This window comes from Limanda limanda, chromosome 2, assembly GCF_963576545.1.
Source record: "Limanda limanda chromosome 2, fLimLim1.1, whole genome shotgun sequence".
Taxonomy (NCBI): Eukaryota; Metazoa; Chordata; class Actinopteri; order Pleuronectiformes; family Pleuronectidae; genus Limanda; species Limanda limanda.
In genome coordinates, this window is record NC_083637.1 from 22,914,462 (window position 1) to 22,934,744 (window position 20,283).

At 41.9% G+C, this 20,283-nt stretch overlaps 3 protein-coding genes across 3 annotated transcripts; all 3 read right to left on the bottom strand.

Annotated features, from left to right (window-relative positions):
- Positions 1-960: 960 nt before the first annotated feature.
- Positions 961-5,579, bottom strand: golga7ba (golgin A7 family, member Ba). Its single transcript, XM_061088867.1, has 5 exons — positions 5,520-5,579; positions 4,247-4,372; positions 3,270-3,422; positions 3,075-3,176; positions 961-2,119 (listed from the first exon to the last, which is right to left on the bottom strand). The coding sequence occupies exons 1-5, from the start codon at positions 5,529-5,531 to the stop codon at positions 2,036-2,038; spliced, it is 477 nt and encodes a 158-aa protein (XP_060944850.1). The 5' UTR covers positions 5,532-5,579; the 3' UTR covers positions 961-2,035.
- A 2,099-nt stretch (positions 5,580-7,678) lies between these two features.
- Positions 7,679-16,935, bottom strand: zfyve27 (zinc finger, FYVE domain containing 27). The gene is made up of 12 exons (XM_061089771.1): positions 16,631-16,935; positions 15,473-15,700; positions 15,270-15,340; positions 14,968-15,154; positions 14,607-14,702; positions 13,741-13,853; positions 13,146-13,264; positions 12,682-12,753; positions 9,994-10,135; positions 9,563-9,609; positions 9,370-9,451; positions 7,679-9,250 (listed from the first exon to the last, which is right to left on the bottom strand). The coding sequence occupies exons 2-12, from the start codon at positions 15,691-15,693 to the stop codon at positions 9,180-9,182; spliced, it is 1,221 nt and encodes a 406-aa protein (XP_060945754.1). The 5' UTR covers positions 15,694-15,700; positions 16,631-16,935; the 3' UTR covers positions 7,679-9,179.
- Positions 16,936-17,738: 803 nt separating this feature from the next.
- On the bottom strand, positions 17,739-19,753 carry LOC133018823 (serine/threonine-protein kinase pim-1-like). Its single transcript, XM_061085195.1, has 8 exons — positions 19,714-19,753; positions 19,473-19,595; positions 19,287-19,381; positions 19,125-19,172; positions 18,809-19,027; positions 18,264-18,444; positions 17,983-18,153; positions 17,739-17,887 (listed from the first exon to the last, which is right to left on the bottom strand). The coding sequence occupies exons 1-8, from the start codon at positions 19,751-19,753 to the stop codon at positions 17,739-17,741; spliced, it is 1,026 nt and encodes a 341-aa protein (XP_060941178.1).
- Between the last annotated feature and the right edge of the window lie 530 nt (positions 19,754-20,283).

Here is a 20,283-nt window from a genome sequence, read left to right on the forward strand (position 1 = left end):
AACAACCATCATGTCTGAGAAAAGTATCTGCTTGACTTCCTGTGACATGCAGTGACCGTGTGTCCATCTGGATTCACTAGTTGATGGTGTCCTAGTGTCTAGACGTCACGCAGTCTGGATGTTTCCTGGGTGCACGCTGTCGTCTCTGCACTTTCCAAGTGAAGACTGAAGAATGGGTCAATATCGACCCACTACCCAGCCGAAAGTGCTCTGTCATAGCCAGATAAGCATGCTTGGAAACAAAGCTCGGATTTGTGAGATTTACTGATGCTGTAGTGCATGTAATAAGATGTTATGTACTTTGAAATGGTGGTACCATTTTATTTTTGATTACTGTGGTAATTTGGTCGTTTCTGTCCTGCGTCAAGCAGAGTTAGCAATTCACCAAGACAACGGCTCAGCAAGCAACGTGCACAAGGCGGGGGGGCTGAAACAGCTGCTAGCATTCATTGTCACCAAAATTGACGTCTTTTTCACATTCAGCACATTTCATAATACTGTGGTAATATATTATCATTTTTAAATCATTTTTAAAACACTTATCAAGTTTGTATTTGTTCAGCTCTATTGTAGTTTTACAGTGCATATTAAGCACTTTACCAAACAACAATCACGCAGAGCCATCAGGGATTATCTTGCCCAAGGAAACTTCGGCACACAGACTGGGATGGAATTGCCTACACTCCATTTAATGGACCACCCACTCTACATCCTGATCCACAGCTGGTCTTTTTCTCTAGTAACATTAGTGATGTTTGTTGTGTTTTCATTACTGATAAAAACCTGCTGATAAGTACAACGATAATATTGGCTGCATTCCATTTAGCAGCTCCAGTCCTGGAGACCTGCTCCTGTGCACGTTCAGTATCTGATGACTACCGGCACATCGACCTGTATCCTGTCAGGCGGCCTCATGTTTACTTACAGGGTGACGACAAAGAAAGACGAGTTCTGTGCAGCTGCGATGAAAGAGTTTTTATCAGACACCAGTCATATTTATCTCTTTGCTGTGTATCAAACAACAAGCGATAAGAAAGTCAGTCCTCGCACAATGTCACCAAAATAAAAGACACATTCACATTTGTGAGTCTGTATTTTTTTCTTTTTGGCAGTTATTGTTCTTTGGAGGTTTGATGTATTTCAAAACACTACAGGTAAGATTCAGGAAGACTTTCTGACCCATACTTGGTCCACATATATAATAATGCACACTACGTCTTTGCATAATACAAATTTAGGAAGAGTTGGTCTTCGCTCATTGAAACCAAGAGGTTACTACTTGGATTGGTGCATTTGTGTCTAATTACTTTCATGTGCGAGATATGGAAGATCTGCTACATTTGTACATGGATGTGCTGAGTGACATTCATCTGCTACCAGACAGTATGAGGTACAGCAGAGTTGATGGAGGAAGAGTTCCTTTGCACAGTGAGATGTTGTGATGCCGTGCTCGAATGCTTGCACGACAGATAACGTCCTTCAGAAGCCAGTGTGGTGGTGGTGCCGGGTGGATGGTGATGGGCTCAGTCCAGTTTCCCAGTCGGTCAGGGCGCCGCTGAGGCTGATCTGGACTTTGCGGTGCAGCTGCGGTGGCTGAGGTATGAGGTTTCCATGAGGCCTGTGGTCGTCACTCCCGTCTCAACACTAACACATCCTCTCTTCTTCCTTACTTCCTTCCATCCTTTTCATCTCCCACCAGACAAAACAGGAAGGACGTTAATGGTACGATCCCACAAAGTATTGCGATGATTTTTCTCCATTGAGACACTGCAGCAAAACACATCTGAGTCAACGTGCATGCAAGTCAGTTTGCAAGAAACGACTGGAGTGCATTCACTGTGAAAAAAGCTTGGAACAATTTAAGCACGTGATGATGTCAGGTCATTTGCCAAAGAGAGAAAAAAAGCTAGTGAATCCTTTGTGTGAACATAGCTGAGGGATGATACGTATGAAGTATTGGGACAGGAGCGGTATCAGGTCCTGACTTCCCCGGTGGTGAGTGACCAGGGGGACAGGGAGCTGAGGAAGCAGCCAGTCATCGAGCAGTGCTGCCGGACACAGAGCTACTCCCTGAGCTGGAGCCGCTGGAGCCCCGGTCTTCATAGATGGAAATCTCTATCTGGAGAAAGTAGTTAGGGACCAATAAGGCACTGCAGAGTATCTGAAAACACCAGCACTCTTTAGGGCTGGGCCATTAGGACCAAACGTCACATCTCTTTGTTTTGGCTGAATGGCTTCTCATACAAAATGTTCAGTAATGGTAGATATCACAAGAACGTCTATTAAAACAGTCTGTGATCAAAATAAAACGCTAAGACGGAGTTTTCTTTCCTGTTTGAAAATGCTGCACAATTTGTCACCATTTAAATAAAATTTATATGAAATAAATGACACATTAATTAATAACAGTAGCAGTATTTAGCATAAAGAACATGTAGGTGAGGAAGAAAATGTATGAGGTTCATAAACTGCTTACAGAAGAAATCATTTGAATGCCACAAAAAAATTAAAAATATGCTGACATTTGTTTGATAAAATGTACTTTGGCAGTTAATTACTTCAAAACTACACTGTAAAAGTACTTCTGAGTATTTGCACGAATAGGTTAGGATGCACTAAGTGAATAAGGCTCATAAATTACTTATTCTCCCACATTAACATTTGACAAATAGGCTGAAGTTTGTCTTTGAACCGGTACTTTGGCCTCAGATTTAAAGTATATGGTAGAACGGGTAGTATCAGAGTTCATTTTATCAGACTTTAAAACACTTCAAGTTACGGTTGTGGGACTATTTGATATTTCTCTAAATTGATAAACTGTTCAGGTTTAGTGGGGTTTTTATTTCTATGAAATACTGGTAAAACTTGTTATGCTTCATGAGAATATAATCAAATCTTATTTCCATATTATGTATTTTGTCTCTGAAATGGTATTACCTGTGCTAAGGGACCCTAAAGATTGAATTGCCTCTCTCTTCTCCTCAGGAGAGATGCAAACACAAGCATTGATTTATTAATTCAAACAGCGCTCATACTTTTGTGTTCATGGACCCAAAAACACTGAGTAAGGATACAACACGCATCCCCCTCTCTATGGGATCAGTGATGAGCAGACCTCTGGGAGCGTAGATCTTCTCATTCTGCTCCTGGATGTACTTGGCGATCTTCTTCAACACCTGACACACAGACAGAAGAAGAAAAACCCACAACACGTTCACCGCTGAACTTGAACATGAAAATCCAGCTGCCTTTGAGAGAACCAGCCTGACCTTCTCGTAACGTGTCTCCATGCAGAGGAAGATGATATACGCTGTAGCGCAGGCCAGACACCCCTCCAGGTACGACTGTCCTCCGATCTTCTCCGCCTCTGTATAGTAGTTATTCAGAGTCTTCACAGTGTCCTCAAACAGCGTCCGCTCGATCTGGAGACGCACGCAGGACAGAGTCACGAGGAGAGAGATGAGTCAAGTGAAATGTGGAGAGGAAGTGTGGGTTTTTCTCATTAATGACAGTCTTAGGGACTGTAGCTGTGAATTTGGACTGTTGATGAAGATCTGCCATTTATTTCCTCAATTTAATGATCTTTTTTTTACCAATGAAATATCTCAAAATAGTCATGGAGAGTTTCAGTTTACAAAGAAACCTTGCTAATGATAAGGTGGAACTATGTCATCTTTTATTTTGAAAATCAACTAAAATGATCAATTAATGATCAATAGTATTATTATAACTATTAATAATAGTAGCCTATTACCAATAGCGACAGAGGAATTTTCAATCATTCAAATAATTCTCATAATATTACTACTCTATTGTCATATTATTCATTTATTCTCTTATTATTATGACTTTCTACACAAAACCTCCTTTTTCTTTCTTAAAAATGTCTCTAATACGTCGTCCACCACAGACAGAGATTTGTTAAAGAATGATTCTTGTTTTTTCATTTGCATTGATGCCACTAACTCACTTTTTTCTTGCACAAGGGACTTTGCCTCATTTTTTTCTCCTTCTGTAATGATCCTGTAGGCCTTTTAAATTGTACTGTACTGTTTTGCCCCTGTCATCTGTCGGGTATTTGGTTCTAATGTTGTATTTATATGTGTTTCTTAATAAAAATAATGAATTATAATAATACATTTGACTTGATTTAAATATATAAATGCCTTTGATATAAAGACACACACACACTCACATATATATACATCCAAAACAGGAGCATGTTAAACAGAAGAAGTCTCCTCACCCTGCTCTCCAGCTCCGACGGGAACTTGGTCTGAAACTTGCAGGTGGTTCCTTCGCTGTAGTCTCTCTGGATGAAGACTTTGTTGGCCAGAGACGCACTGTGCCTCAGCTCCTGCAGGTTGTGGAACTGAGCACACATACACACACACACACACACACACACACACACACACACACACACACAGTAGGGGTTAAAACCGTATCTCTGTAATGAGTCCCCAGAGAGACAGAGGGCGACACCCCTGTGAGCACCTGTTCACGGTCAATGTGTACAAACAGAGGCTGATTTGCCGGTGCAGGATGATAGAGGAGATGTGATCAATCTCCCCGTGGCTCAGTGTCTGCACTTATTTCTGCCTTGTTGTGTGTTGGAGCAGAGCCCAGCACTGGACACACTATCTCCTACACACACACACACACACACACACACACACACACACACACACACACACACACACACACACACACACACACACACACACACACATTCTCCCCCTCTTCCCTCTCCCTGCTCGAACAGAGAAGCACAGCTCACAGGAGACGGTTCAACATCTAAACTACAGCTCACAACAGATCGATGATGAGGAACAGGATGAGGCAGACTGATTCTGACTTACAACTGCATTATTGTTATTATTTATATCTATATATCGTTATCAACCTCTATTGTAAAGCCAGCATTAACTGTATAGCACAGAAGGAAAGCAGTGAGTGGCTTCTGTCCATGGTGCTGAACGCAACTCCTCCCTCTGTGTGCGGGTGTGTGCGGGTGTGTGCGGGTGTGTGTGTGTGTGTGTGCGTGTGTGTGTGTGTGTGTGTGTGTGTGTGTGTGTGTGTGTGTGTGTGTGTGTGTGTGTGTGTGTGTGTGTGTGTGTGTGTGTGTAGTCAACACGGTGGATTAACGGGGCGTCTCAGCAGACAAAAAAGCCCCGATCTGCTTTCACCAAACACATTTTGTTCTTAACATCCCTGTGGGGACCCGCTGCTCCGCTGCTCCTGACACATCCCTGAGATGTTAAAGGTTTATTCTCTTTATAACAATAAAACATCTTCTCTATAAAACACGCTACGAGAGAATAACCGACCGATCCTGGGCCGACGCGCAGGAGAATGTAGGACACTGACTGAAGTGAGCAGTGTCACCTCGTCTCTGCGCTCACCCGCACCCGTGTTTTTTATTCTTACTCATAGCGCCACCATGGAGGTGAGGTTCCTGCAGATGGTGGGAACATGGGGGGGGGGGAGATTAAAGCCTTAACATCAGCCAGCCTTACCTCTGTCGCCATGTTGCCATCCGCGGCCGTGGGGACGAGTCCCTGCGTGCGCTCAAATCGTTTTAGTGGGACAAGAGGAGCGGGGCGGGGGGCGGGGATAAGAGGAGATGAGAGGTTAGAGGGGCGGGGCTAACCTACAAGTGCAGGTTTAAGTCCAGTGCATTGCCTGTTCTAAATGTTTGGGATGCTCTCTTGTCCTGTGTTAGTGATCGAGAGCTACTTCATAATTACCCCATGTCATTAGTGAGTCCTCCTCAAACAGATCTACAAGATACTGTCACTTTCTATGGTTTGTGTGCTGGACGTTGTGTGCAGAGATTTTCTATATAAACTATCAACGGTCCATGGTGCTGAGTCAAGCTAGAAACTGTGTGTTCCTCCAACCTGGTTCATCTGCAAGATGTAATTGTTTTCATACAATGAAATTGAATTTGCTTTATTACTGTTCACATGTTCGGTTTATTAAAACTAGTGTTTTTCATACGTTGCAGTTTTTCTATTTCAGAGGGCTGTTAAGAAACTGACACAATTTTCAGAACCAACATCACAACTTTTGGAAATAAAAGCTCTGTTAGCTGAATATAAAGCATTGTAGCCACAAAAGGAACATTGAAGACAAATTGCCGAAGAGGAAGCGATTCTGTAAATGGTGTTGCCATGATGGAACTCAGTACCCATACACCTGGTGTTGGTCCGATACATTGAAATAAAAACAGTTAAATTATGAAAATGCTACAGCGCTGATTTGACAAGCAGCTTGACCCAGTTGCTGACCTCTGCTGTCGTTTAACTGAGGACAGAGAAGAAGATTCAGCTCGTTCACAGAATGAACTCAAACTGCCCTGCCCCCACTGTGCTGGAGTGCTGATTGCCTGTTTGTTTTATTCTATCTTAATTAATATTCAACGTACCGCATGTCCAAATCACACCAAATTTGGCACTGCACTTCCCTGGGCCCTTAGCAATGCAAATGCCAAGTATGAAGGCGATAAGACGAACAGTTCATCAGATCCAGTATGTGTTCCACATAGAGACAGACAGATGTTTGTGGAATTAGTAGGTAGATAGAAGATAATCCTTTATTAGTCCGTAGAAGGAGAAATTTGCTGTGTTGCAGCAGTGTCAAAAAATATCAGTACAGCAATAATTACGTAAATATGCAATATAAACACAAGGGAAAGCTTTGTGTTTATATTGAAACTGAATATTTGCATATATTGTGAGCAGAATGTATACACAGTGTAACAGGATTGCAAATTAGTCATTGAATTGCACAGATTGAAATGAGCATTGCAGTTAGATTCATTTTAACCTGATTGAGTTTATAGTGGATCCCCAGAATTGGTGCATGTGGTCGACTGGGCGTAGAGCTGCTAGTCTAACAGCTGCAGGAAGGGACGACCTGCAGTTCCTCTACTTCAGACACTTCGGGTAGATCAGTCACTGAAGGAGCATCAGTGCTGTGATGGTGTCCTGCAGGGGGGGGGGCTACCATTCCCCTCTGTCCCAACACCTCCACTTGGTGAAGGGGTGTCCCGGGACCGAGTTTTTCAATTCATAATAAAGTCACGTTACTATGGCTTCTCTACATTTTCACATGACTGTGAACATTTTAACCTTTTTGATAAAAGGTGTTATGATTAACATTGCTCTGTTATAATCATATAATTATTATTTGTGTGGAAAAGACATTTAATTGGCTTTTCTTGTATATTCATCATTTAGTTTGAATCCTAAGTCATATACGATAGAGGGTATATCTCAGCCAAGGCCCAACAGTCGCCTTATAAAACCACATTTAAATTCACTAGATCAAGATTTTGATTTGGGTCTGCACCACATTGCACTCACTCCTAAATATCAACGACCACGGAAGAAAACATAACCTCCTTGGCAGAGGTAAATTGGTGACTTTGAAATCCTTCTCTTGTGATTTATGTGGTTTCCAGTAGGTTAATTTCAGACACAACTGGTACTTTTTATATAGCCTCAGGCAGTATCCAATATATATATATTTTTTTTTAATCTAAAATTGTAAGTGATGTCAAACATACAAAATTGAAAATGTTCATTTCCTCAGATAAACTTTGATACTTTAATCAAAAAAGTTTTTTCTGTTTCTCAGTTGCTTTTAAATAAAAAACACTTACCACTGGGACTTTAAGTTAATGAAATCATCGAGTTTATTTCAATAATGGCTTGTTTTAACAATAAAATATGGGCCAATATATACAGAATTCATCAATAGGTCAAATAATAATTTCTCATTTGTGGAGTTTTAACTTAAATATATTAGATATAGAAGAAACATTTACAGTAACAGCTTATATGATTTCAATAAAAGCAAAGCAAACAATTACAATCATCCTTGTCTGAATCATCGTTAAAACAACTTTTGTCATCGGTTTGCCAGTTTGCCATCAAAGACCGAACTTCTGGGCTACAAAGCCCCACATTGATTCTTTTAAGTCCCGCTTGCAAGAGTGTGAGGCTCTGATGCTGGTTTCAGTTGGTCTCTCAGTCTGTTCAGATGAATTGAATCCAGTTGGATTGACTTTGATACGGTTAAAAGGAGAAGCTCGAGCTGCAGGGATACAGAGTTCTAGGCTGTCCCTATGCTCCAAAAAGAAAGCCAGTTTTACATGTCTACACAGGAATAAACAACAATCAGGGTGAATAATTAAGCAATTTGTTCATAATAAGTACAATACGGCCGTCTACCAAACGTGTCCTCATCCACAAACCACCAGTACACCTTCACCTTGATTCGTTAGCATGGTTCACCTCTGGACTTGAGGTCTGGTAAATAACATGCATACCCACAGGAGCCGTGTAGAGCAGGGTGGGTTGCAGCAGGAGCAGATGCAATTATTAAAACATGAAGTCAACCAAAATCACTGGCCTGGAAAAGTTGGACAAACCCAGAAATAATCACACAGAGATGCTGACCAGCTACAGGTCGATGTGGACTGGGGGACAACAAACGAGTCTTTGAGGAAAAAGGGTTTTGAATTGCCGGCATGCAAAGCCGAACCTAGAGCTTCTTATTTTGTTCATCCAAATAAACAGAATTCTGTTTTCTGCAGTGCCCAGCTCGTAACATCATATTTATCACCAATATAAAAAACAACACATGGTTTTTCCAGTTGCAGCTTAGTCTTGTTCGTTCTCTCGGCAGGATGTTACAGTTGAACAGCCAACCGGGCTAAAGATAACCACATTCAAGTCGATTCAAATTTGTGGCAAGAAAAGGTATGTAAAAACAAAACCACCGACATCCAGTCAAACTCCCACTATCACCCAACACCACCAGTACAATCCGGGCCTATACCTTGCATGCTTTATACTTCCTTCGGCCTAGCGAGGGGAAAACCACAGCCCTGGATTTTGGTTTATACTATTATTTCCTGTCTTGACTCTCATTGATTCATAAGGTCCAGTTCTTCAAGAGTTGAAACAGGAAATATGTAGCATTTTACAGTAGAAGTCCCATAATGATAAGTAGCTTAGGAGGGATTTGACGGGAAAAGGCAGGACCAACATAGGAGGTATCTTAACAGACATTTAGTGTCTTAACATGAACACCAAGGTGTGTGGGGGGGCTACAGTAACTTTGTGAAGGACCTTCCACTGGCCACCGGGAGATAAACTGATGCAATGTCACTGTAACTTGATGAGAGAGGAATTACATGGAGCACAGACAAACACTGTCTCTCTCTGTGCCTCTGGAGCTGAAGAAGAAACAGTAAGAGAATAAAATGTCAGTCAGAACACACATGAGCCAATCTGAATCAGTGTCAGAATAAAATGTTGTAGAATGATCCAGTATCTTTTATGTTTCACTCCTTACCGGTTGCTCCCATGCAAGCTCTGAGCACTTTAAAAGAGCAGCATCGGGAACAGAAGCTGTTGCCACAGTTACTGCAGTTCCTCTGCAACAAGAGACAAGAACGTGTTGAAGAAAAGTCAAGACAAAATCCATCACGATGATCATGTGATGCCTAAATATATCCCAGATTCTGGTCACAAGTTTTCAGACTCACCCTTTTCTTCAGCACGGAGAAGACAGCGTTGCAACTCGAACAGTTGCCTTTGGAGACAAAGAAAAACAAGTTGAAAGAGTACAATACAATCTAGAACATAGTACTAGTACTAGTCCATAGACCTAGCATACAAGCCAGGAGCCAGTCAGATTTCCCTTTAGCCTCAGCGTACCCTCAGGTTCAGCTTTTGACGTTATAGCAATTAAATGGCCAAAACACCCGATGACCCTGAGGTACAACTGAAGATTACTGTTTTCTGACAGAGCTTAAATATGATGGTTACACAACTGTCCCTTGTCTTCAAGTTGCGAAACTGACGTAGCAGCAGCAACATTAACTTAACTTACCACCAACATCAATATAACGTAAAGCACACTTCCAAATTGGCAACAGGTATAATGAAACCAGTGGATGAGTGGGAGCAGACTGACCTGTGCTGCTGGTGGGGTAGCGTTTACGCAGCTTCTCTGTCAGTTTGGACACCTTGCTGCGAATTGGCTCGTTGCGGCTTAAGAGGCCATTTTCAGAGATGGTGTCGTACTCTGGGGCCCCGTGAGGCCCTTCGTCATCCTCCTGAGCGAGAGAGAGAAAGGAGGGGGGGAGAAAAGAGGAAGGAAAAGGGGGAGTTATGTACTGTATAAGCAACAATCATCACAGTTGGCCTTTAAGAGTGTGGAAACAGAGCAGGCAGTCCGGCAAAACTGGAAGAAACACTTCACTTCAACAAGTTTGACAAAAAGATGTTTGCTAAATAAATCAAGCAGATCAATGACAAGACATAGATGGAAAACACATGCATTTACAGAACATAAATGCTGAGACTTTCAATACATAACGAGTGCTGTTTATATCTCTACACCCGCCCAGATGTTCATAAAAAGACCTGGTCTACTACCAAACTTTCTTGAGGGTAATGGCTTGGAATACCAGGTTAGTACAACCTAATCCACTAAAGGGGAAACCATTGACTTGATGGGTACAAGGTGGTGACGCTCCACTCGGAGTGTGTGCAGCACGTGGCGGCTGTGTGCCTGATCTGCTTCTCCTCACACGCCTGTTGTTCACACTAGGAGCGTGACTCCTGCAGAGCTGCTACGTGAGGTTTTGGTATGACTTCAGCATTTCCTTGAATAAAAGCAGCCTGCATGCTCAACTAAATGCAAGTTCTTTACATTATGAAGCTTTGCATCTTCCTGTCCTGCAAATATTTCACAACAAAAACCTTGTTAAAGCAAATGAATGGATTCAGTCAACAGAATCGTTTACTTTGAAACAATTACAGGAAGCGCTGCAAATATTTATATTAACCCTAACCCTGACTTTCAAAAGAGCAACGCAGCTCAGGCACGTCTCATGCGTGTGGCTGCTCTAACCCGATAAAATGGGCGAGGATATGAAAAAGCAAGACATTCCACAACTCACACACACACACTGTTCTCCTTGCTAAGGAAATCCATCCATCTCCTGTTGAACAGTAGATATTCAAAAAAGATGAAGGCAACAACTATTCAGAATATGTCAAATATATAAATTCCTTTATGCACCAGAACTTGAATGTATCACATGTTGTGATTGGTCAAAGAATATGGCTCTCTTTGTATATTGGATGTTTTTTTGTCAGCAGGATTACAAAATACTTGAGGGAAGCATGGGACATGAGCTGAGAAAGATCCATTCAATTTTGGTGCAGATCAGGGGATTGATATTTATGACTTCCGTTAACAATTTACATTTTCACCAGTTTCCCAGGGAGTAAGTCAATGATCTTGATGAAAAAAATCTGGCACATTTAGGCAACTGATATGTGTTGTTGTGTGAAATTTGGTGCAACTTGATTGAATTTGAGGGACTGTTGGGCCTTGGCGGAGGTATGATCTACTGAGGGACATTCTAGTTTAAACTGGCTTGAGGAAGGAAAAGCTGATTTCACTAATGGCTCATGAATAATGGCAGTCATGCAGACTAGAAATGAAGGAGCCTGTATGATGGGTCTATAGGAGACAGACGACAATAATGGGCAAACAGATGGATGGAGGCACTGGGGTAATCCACTTACCACTAAGACCAAAGGGGTTTCCTTATCGCGATGAAAAACAACACACGAGAACAATGTTACTCACAAACGCAGATATTCAGTGTGAGTATAAAAGGAACAAACCGAACCCTTCAACAGAGTAAAGCAAGAACTTAACCACCTCAAACAAGTGGACGCCACATGAAGAACATGTGGCAGTAGTTCTACAGGTTACTGAGTGGAGGTGCACTGGCCTCTTCTAAACAGAGGAGAGCGAAACTCACCTGCAGGGAAATCAAATGTTCCTGATTTCAGAGGAAGGCAGATAAAAAAAAAAGAAAAGAAAAGAGGATTGATTTTTTTTTTTTTGTGATGCATGCTCCAATGACATTTCAAATTTGTAAATAGGAGGAAGAGACAAAATATAATTTTCTTTATATCTTATAAATAGTGGGAAATACAGAATCCAGGTGTTTAGCAGACGGGACACATTTTCAGGAAGAGTTCAAATAGGCTTTTTTTGTGATAATTAGAGGAAAAGATCAACACCTAGCTCATGTCTGTTAACTCAATGTGAAGCTAGAGCCAGGAGACTGTTAGCCTAGCTAAGCACAAAGACTGGAAATGGGAAAAAACGCCTGTCCATCAGTAACAAAATATAACAACCAGCATTTTAAATATTCATGAATAAAACCAGTATCTTATTTGTTGAATGGAATAAATTAAGTACACAAGAAATAGTCCTGCCTGTTATTAGAAAAACTGTGTTTTGACAGAGATTATACAAACATAATATGATGTGTTTATTCAAGCCAGGCTAGTTATTTCCAGTCTTTATGCTAAGATAAGCTAACCAACTGCTGGCTCCAGTCGGATAATATTGGCATCAATCTTCTCATTGAATTCTTTGCAAGAAAGCAAAGGCACATATGTGTCTTTTACCTTATTAATACAACATTCTTTTTGGATGATCATTAATTAAACAAAAAATATCAGTTGCCCTGATAATCTGAAATTCCCACATCAGATTTGTTATTCTTAAGAATAAGGCCACCAGTAAACGAGTGATTGCAATGTGGACATATTGGTTTAGAAAATGATTTACCTCAATGGCATCTTTAAATTCATCATCGGGTTCTGCTTCCTCAGCCTCCTCTACACTGCCAGGAGACAGGTCCTGTCATCAAACACACACGCAAGCACATTAATACTCAGCTGCAGAGTGTACTACAAACAGTCCCAGGATCAGCACTTAGGACAGTGGTCAGGTTCTGACTGAGCATCTGAGCCGTTCAGGGAAACAGGAGGATTCCATCAAATACAGAACATTTTATTCATTTTCAGCCCGTCCATCCGCCATCGATGGAACATAAAATCACAACAGAAAGGAGTGGCTTGATGGATGGAGAAAATCCATGCACGGATTTGTGTTACATTACCGGATAAATACATTGAGAGCATGGGATAAACTGGATAAGAAGCTTACGGTCATGGTTGTTTTTAATGTAAATCACAACCAATGAGGAAATCCGTATTTAACCCTTCATACACTTTTCTCCTTCCTCTCACCTCCAGACTAGTCGAGCTGGGGGTCCTGTCCAGCAGATTTCTTTGTTCCTGTTCCTCAGACAAACCCTCTGAGGCCTTACTCTGGCCCACGTGGAAGAACTTTCTGAGGTCCAACAAAACTGGAAGCACAGGAGAAACAACCCTTTACTTAAGCTTTTCTTTCTTAAATAGTTCTGCTTTCACACATGCAATGTAAACCTTTCCAGATATATACCCAGAGGAAGAGTAGGTGTGAATGCATATGTGTGAATCAGTTGCAGCGAACATTAAACAGACTTTACCCTGCCAGCTCTTTAGTGGAAAGTCTGCGTTACGGCTGACTGAGCCGAATAGAGTATTGTCCGTAAAATTCATAGCAAGCAAGTGAGTTGATGGTGTTTGTACCCAACCTCCTGCATGCTCCACCCTGGCACCGCTCTCGCTTAACCCAGGTGGAACACTTCCAGAGAGTGTGAATGCTGCTGACTATCTCCTTTTGTGTGCTGAATGTGTGAAATTCCAGGTAATGTCTACATCTGATTCTCTGGACACTGTCAGGAATTCATATGTGAAAAAAGGCAACAGTTTGTGCTTCTTTCAGCCAGTATCAACTGACCTCTGAAGAATTCTCTGTTGCACAGGAAGATGGCGCTGTTGAGCCCAGCCAGCACCCAGCCCACAGGAACAAGGTAGAGCAGACACACCACTATTAACATCACTCCATAGAACCTGAAAGCAGATAATACAAATGTCAGGTCACAGTCATCCAACCATGGGAGAGACTGATCAGCCACTACATTACATTAAATGCTATAATGACGTAACAACTGACCTGGGTCACAGCTGTTTACATGAGATATCTAACAGAAATAATCCACTAGTATTACTGTATAAAAGAACATACCCCAGTTAAGCAACATTAGCTTACTGTTAATACTAATAATTATTAATACTGCATGTGTCTATTTGATTATGCCAACACCAAATTTTATATGTTGAAATTTTAAAAAATAGTTAATAATTGTAAATTGCATATTTCCTTTCCCTTTCTTTCCAGTATTAGCTGGTGTTAATACAGTAAATTGGGCAAATGAATCAACACAGAAACAAAGAATGATCTACTTGTTAATTACCGTCGCTAAACTAATCAGTGATGAACTAACTCATCTACAGGTGACACTGTCCATTTGTGTACTGGATTTAGATAGTACTTTTTCTAATCTAATCAACTACTCAAAGTGCTTCACAGTCAAATCGCTTTGACCCATTCACACACACATTCATACTGTATTTTTCTATCACACATCAAATCAGTCGTCAGGGGCAATTTGAGGTTCAGTATCTGGCCCAAGGAAACTTTGGAATGCAGACTGAATGAGCTGGGGTTTAAACCACCGACCCTCTGCTCAGTAGAGGGCCCTTGTTACCTCCTGAGCTTGTGTGCGTGTGAATGTGTGTCTGCTTGTGTATGCCGATGCTGACCTTGATGATTTGGTGTGATTATCCCAGTGCAGGACCTTTTCAATAGCTTCTGCTGACTGACAGGCAGAGGACAACATGTCGTCTAAATGCTTCAACCTGGTGAAGACAGAAAACACCCAGCACACAAAGATTACAAGGACAAAGATATACTTTAACCCGAACATGCACATGTCATGACAACCCAGGAAAGAATGGACAGCGCTTACTCCAAATATTTTTTTCCAAATAGAATGCAGATTTGTCATTATCTGAGTAAAACAAGACACAAAACTACTTATTTTAAAGAAATATATGAATCAGTAAATTGAGAAATCTTCAGCAGGTGAATTAATAATGATTAACCGTGTAGAATCTGTCTTACAGGTCTTTTACTTCCAGCATGGCCTCGTGTTTGGTGAGATGCACCGTCTGCAGGTCTCTGCGGTGCACAGTGTAAAAGCTCCTCTTCTGGAGCTCAGCTTCAGAGGCTCTGCCCCCACACCTGTCCTGCCGGTAACCCAAGGCAGCAGGCGCCAACACAAACGCCACAGCCACTGAGAACCAGCCCGCTGACACCAGGGAGGCAGACACAGCAGAATGTTAATAAATTAGAGTGTGTATTAAAGCACAACAGAAATGTTGGCTCAATATTAACTCCTTTAGCCTCATGTTGCCTCATCTTACCTTCATTCACAGTGCAGAAGAAGACATTAAGAAATATACACACGAGCAGAGAGCACACCGGCATCTTCCATCTGAGAGATGAGAAAACATAAGAAAACAAAGCTGACAATATTGAATACTCCCAATTTAAACATGACTGCCTCATTACACAAGCAATTGAATCACATGGTGCTCAAACAGGCTGCAAACAAACACATACACACCCGAGCAGGAAGCGGCCCAGCTCCATTGCTTCAGCAACTGGTTCTAAGAACAGAGTGATTCTCTTATAGGAAACCACCATGTTGTGGAGGTCAAAGTGTGGCATACACCGAGGGCTCCCCAACTCAGAGGCGTCTGGAGACTCTTTGGACAGGGTGTGAACCAGCTCCCCCCGTTCGCCTGGACCCTGTGAAGGGTCCTGGGGTGTTCCGCTACTGTGCATTGTCGTTCTGTGAAGAGTTAAACACAATAAATAGTGGTGTCTGGTGAATTGACAGTGAGAGACTGATACTCTGCAGTATATTCTGTTCTGTTCCAGAGAGACAAGACCAGAAGGCGTGATCCGTACAAATCAATACTGCAGAAGGCACAGAGATGGAAGGGATCTATTGACATAAGTGAAATATAAAATTATCCTAATGAGGTTTCATCAGTGTGAAATCACCCGAATGTATGAACTGTTGCTTTTATTACCCTAAAATGAGCCCTTTATATTTACGTTGGGAGCGTGTCCTCTCTACGGAGGCTGCCATTAAACTTTTCACACATTTTCAGTTTTCAATAATAATCGAAGGCTACCATAGGTTCTCCTTCATGCTTGGAGGGGTGAGGTGAGGGTGTATTCCGCTGCAACATGAAACCTCACCACAAAATGTCACTAAATCCTACACAATGGACCTTTAATGTAAACTTTGAATGATCCACCAGGTCAGAGGGTTCCTCACACAAGTTACAGCTTTAGTTCTCTGATAATCTTTCATATACAATGACAAGAGTAGTCTATGTCATCAGGAGAAAGTGTGAGAAGGTTTCCTTTAAAACAAAGTGTGGTTGCCCCTGAACGCATCACTGGAGTAGCTTGTTATTCAGGGTCTAGATTCCACACAGACCTTTTCAAAGTGCCTCCATACTTCATGTAATCTAAGCAGTACTTTATGTGCTCAATGTGCGTGTGTCATTGTTTACATCCCTTACTATTGTAACAACGTGCGGAATCAAACTATTAATCGTGACCGTGAACGGCCACATCTCAATGGATCAGCTGCTGTGGCCTGTGACGTGCTGTCAGTAACAGCGGGGCTAACTTGGCCAGCTGACAACCGGACCCTGTGGATTAACTGATCTAACACCAGCTGCTGGGCCTGAGGGAGACTACTAACCCGGAGCTGAGAGTCCAACCACATCCAGCTTGTGAGGCAGCAGCCTGGAGGAGCTCAGGCGAAACTAGCGAGTCCCAGCGACACCATCGTCAGCCCGGAGGAAGTCAGAGCCTGACCCGGTCAACATGACAGCAGCCTGGACTCCGGCATGAGCACCGGCCGGGCAAAGCGATGAGGTTCACGGCGGTGTCGGGTTGGCTGCGGAGAAACTATTATTATTATTGTTTAGTTATCTTTAAAACTGCACGACTTCTTGTCGCTGTTAGCTTTGTTATTAGCTGCGTGTAGTTCCGGAAACGTCCGCTTCCGCCTTTCATCCAGGCCGAAGCGTTGATCGCAGAGAAGACGATGCCAACTGGCGAAATAGTCTATGTATTCGATCACAGAGCAGGGTGATCTTCGGCTGCAGAAATGAATAAATACAAAATAAAATAAGTTTGATAACATCGGAGCAAGGATTGTGAGAGGCTGGATCCGCATGAGAGTAATTTTAGAGATTCATACTGAATTATGCATCGTAAATACAGGTACCTAAGATATTTTCCTTTTGTTCAGCACATTTAAATCAAAATAGCTTTGGGTCTCTCTGTGTTAACGGTTTTCAAAAATGTGAGAAAAATATAGTGTGAACACATTGTTAAATAAAGATTCTGCTGTGATGAAGATCCAGTTTCATGAATTGTGATTAAGCAATTTAGAAAAACTGTAAGGATGAGAAGTATTCAAACAGATCTCTTGATAGAATAATGTTAAAGTTTTGTTAGAATCAAGTCAGTACTTTATATGACAGCATCAGTTATAGTCTAAGTGCCTCAGTGCTTCAGAGAGAATATCTGAATTAATTTTCAGTGAGTATCGAGTCAATTTCAGAAAGTGAGTGAAGTAGATTAAAATTCAATTATCCTCATTCAGATCTGAATTTAGTGCTGACTACTTGTGATTGAATCACTCAGGATGGATGTTAATACCTTTGGGGGCCCCAGCTTAAAGGCCCCTACTCTGATCCAAACCAGAAACATGCCAGTCAAGAAAACATATGATCCCAAACCACATTATTACACTGTTAAAATGATTCTTTAATGATCAAAATGAACAGCACATCTATATATTATACATTAATTCCACTGCTGAGATCAGGTGTTTCGTCAGTGTTAGGAGGCAGTGTTTCTTTCAGCCAAGGGTGAAGCTGCAGCTCTGTCAGGGTGGGACGCAGCATAGGGTCCTTCTCCAGACACAGCTGGAGGAAATCCTTGAGGTCTAGAGTGAAAAAGTGAGAGGAAATATGAGGATGACCATTGCAGTGTGTGATGAGTGTTTGCTGACAGGTTTGTGTACCTGTTTGGTTTTCTTACTTTGGCATAGTTCGCTGCTGATTCTCAGTTTTTTACTGAGGAAGCGTTTGGTGATGAATTCCTGATTGTGGAGCATCTCATACATGACTGTGCCAAGCTGCCAGACTGTGCTTGGACCAGCCCTGTAGACAGAAGAGCTGCAATACTCTGGAGTGGCGTACCTTTCAGTGCCTGGAATACACAGTCATGATTGTGAGACGGTGAGGATGATGAGGAGGAGAAGCTTTGTGTTCATGTTAAAGTAACAGGCTAGTAATCAGAGTAGAAACCAGGCATCTTACCAAAGAAAACGCTGTAAAATGAGCCTTCCTTCACGAGGCAGCTCAGCCCAAAATCAATGAGGCGAACCCTTGGAACACTTTGGCCAGTCTCAATCAGGATATTTTCAGGTTTGATGTCCCGGTGAAAGACTCCGTTCTGCTCCAGCCCAATGGCTGCGTCCACCAGCTGCTTCATTATGGTCTGCAAGACAGAGACAGACAGCATTTTGACATTTTTCATGGCTGTGAGTCACTCTAGAGAACTGTTTCCATAACCTGGAGCTTCCACGAATGTGATCTTGAAACAACTATAAGGTCTTGGTCCTGGGTGTAGCTGCATGTTTCCACTGCGTCTTATTTAACACTGAAAAGGTGACACTACTTTAAATAGCTGGAGTGTAAACTGAAATTTGAGAAGTTGAGAAGTTGTCTCAATATGAACTTTCCTCCATGTTGAAATGTAATGAGTTCATAATGTCTGTCAGAGGGGATTATAGAGAGAGCGAAAGGGACTTACACAGATTCACTAGCCCATGCACAGTGAATAGAATCCTCCAGCAGCTTACCTTGGCCTTCTCGTCCTGTAGAGAGCCTTTTTTGTGCTTTATATATGTGGAGAGGTCAATGGCAGGGACAGGTCTCTCCATTACCACGACCAACTCAAGGCCCAGGTCATACCAGTCCAGTAATGATACTGGTGCTGACGTCCCCACAAAGCCATTTTTCTCTGCTGTTAGTTTCAGCATTACGGCCACCTCTGTTGGGAGCATCTTTCCATTCAGGCACTGAAGGGTCACAACAAAAGCAACAGTTCATCCATAATACATTCAGAAAGTGAGTGAGATGAATGCCACAGTGGCGTATTCGGTGTTGGTCACTTACCACTTGTTTGGATAAAAGATTTTCCTGTGGTATGTGCTTGATCGCCACCTACAAGACAACAACACAAGTTTGGTTATCACTTTCTAGCCCTATTGTGTGTGTGTATGTGTCTTTGTATGTATATCTGTGTGTGTCTGTGTGTGTTGTGTGTGTGGTACTTACAGGAACAAGATCTGCTTTGCGGAAGCCAGCAAACACTGTTCCACAGCCTCCTCCACCAAGCTGACCCAGCTCCAAGTATTTGGCCTTAAGTTCAACTATATGACACAAATATTTAGTTTAACTACAGTTGTGAGAAACATTAAATACACATGACCTAATGTGACTCATTAATCTATTAATCACTACCTCTTGGGTTCTTCATCTCCACAACCCTCCTATTGCTCTCTTTCACTTTCCCATCATCAGGAGAGAGTTTTCTCTTCCTACTTTTCCTTCCTCTCACCCTGCCAACCTCCTCACAGGGTTCACCTGCAAATGAGATAGTTGCTATCATCAGTTTGTCGGGATTGAGCTACAAACTGAAACAATGGCCACCTTATCTGAAAATAACATTGGTGAAGGCAGGTTTTTGCCTGAATTTACCCACCTTGAGGTTTCCTGAGGACCATATCACGGACACGATTCATCTTGGAGAAGTCAACAAACACAGTGAAATTAAGTTTAAATCACGAGTATCAATCCAATGCTTGTTAGTGGTCGTCTCTTGGAATTCTGTATGCTCTCCAAGAGTGACTGATATGTGTTGTATATGTTCTTTGAAGTATTTGCCTTTGATCCTTTGTTGTTAGGCTGTCATTCTTTATTGTTCGCCTTTGATCCTTTGTTGTTAGGTCAGTTACAAAATATGTCTACCCACATGATTCTTTGAAGTTTTTTTGAAGAGGTAAATTTTTATTTAATGTAAGTATGTATATATGTGCATTATTTGAATGGGTTTGGTTTAACCAATGAATGTGCGCAGCAGTTGTGGACACCACGCGTGTTGTAAACAATAGAGTTCTATTAACTATCACCGTCACGTTATTAGAGATCACATAGAAAACGTTGCTTAACAACAAAACGCATATCTGTCCATAGAACCCAGAGCACCAGATGAGGATGCAGCCAAATTAAGCATCTAACTAAGTAAATGATAACTTCTTCAAACGTAAAAAAA

Excerpts from the sequence above, each read along its gene's own strand:
- golga7ba (XM_061088867.1), bottom strand. Across the intron at positions 3,177-3,269 it reads TGGAGACACGTTACGAGAAG|GTGTTGAAGAAGATCGCCAA; the intron begins GTCAGGCTGGTT and ends TCTGTGTGTCAG. Across the intron at positions 2,120-3,074 it reads TAGAGAGGGGGATGCGTGTT|ATAGAGATTTCCATCTATGA; the intron begins GTATCCTTACTC and ends TACTTTCTCCAG.
- zfyve27 (XM_061089771.1), bottom strand. The coding sequence starts at position 15,693 with ATGCACAGTAGCGGAACACCCCAGGACCCTTCACAGGGTCCAGGCGAA. Across the intron at positions 15,341-15,472 it reads CTGGGCCGCTTCCTGCTCGG|ATGGAAGATGCCGGTGTGCT; the intron begins GTGTGTATGTGT and ends CTCATCTCTCAG. Across the intron at positions 14,703-14,967 it reads ATGCTGGAAGTAAAAGACCT|GTTGAAGCATTTAGACGACA; the intron begins GTAAGACAGATT and ends TGTCTTCACCAG.
- LOC133018823 (XM_061085195.1), bottom strand. The coding sequence starts at position 19,753 with ATGAATCGTGTCCGTGATATGGTCCTCAGGAAACCTCAAG. Across the intron at positions 18,154-18,263 it reads ATTTTACAGCGTTTTCTTTG|GCACTGAAAGGTACGCCACT; the intron begins GTAAGATGCCTG and ends TGTGTATTCCAG. Across the intron at positions 17,888-17,982 it reads CAGCAGCGAACTATGCCAAA|ACCTCAAGGATTTCCTCCAG; the intron begins GTAAGAAAACCA and ends TTTTCACTCTAG.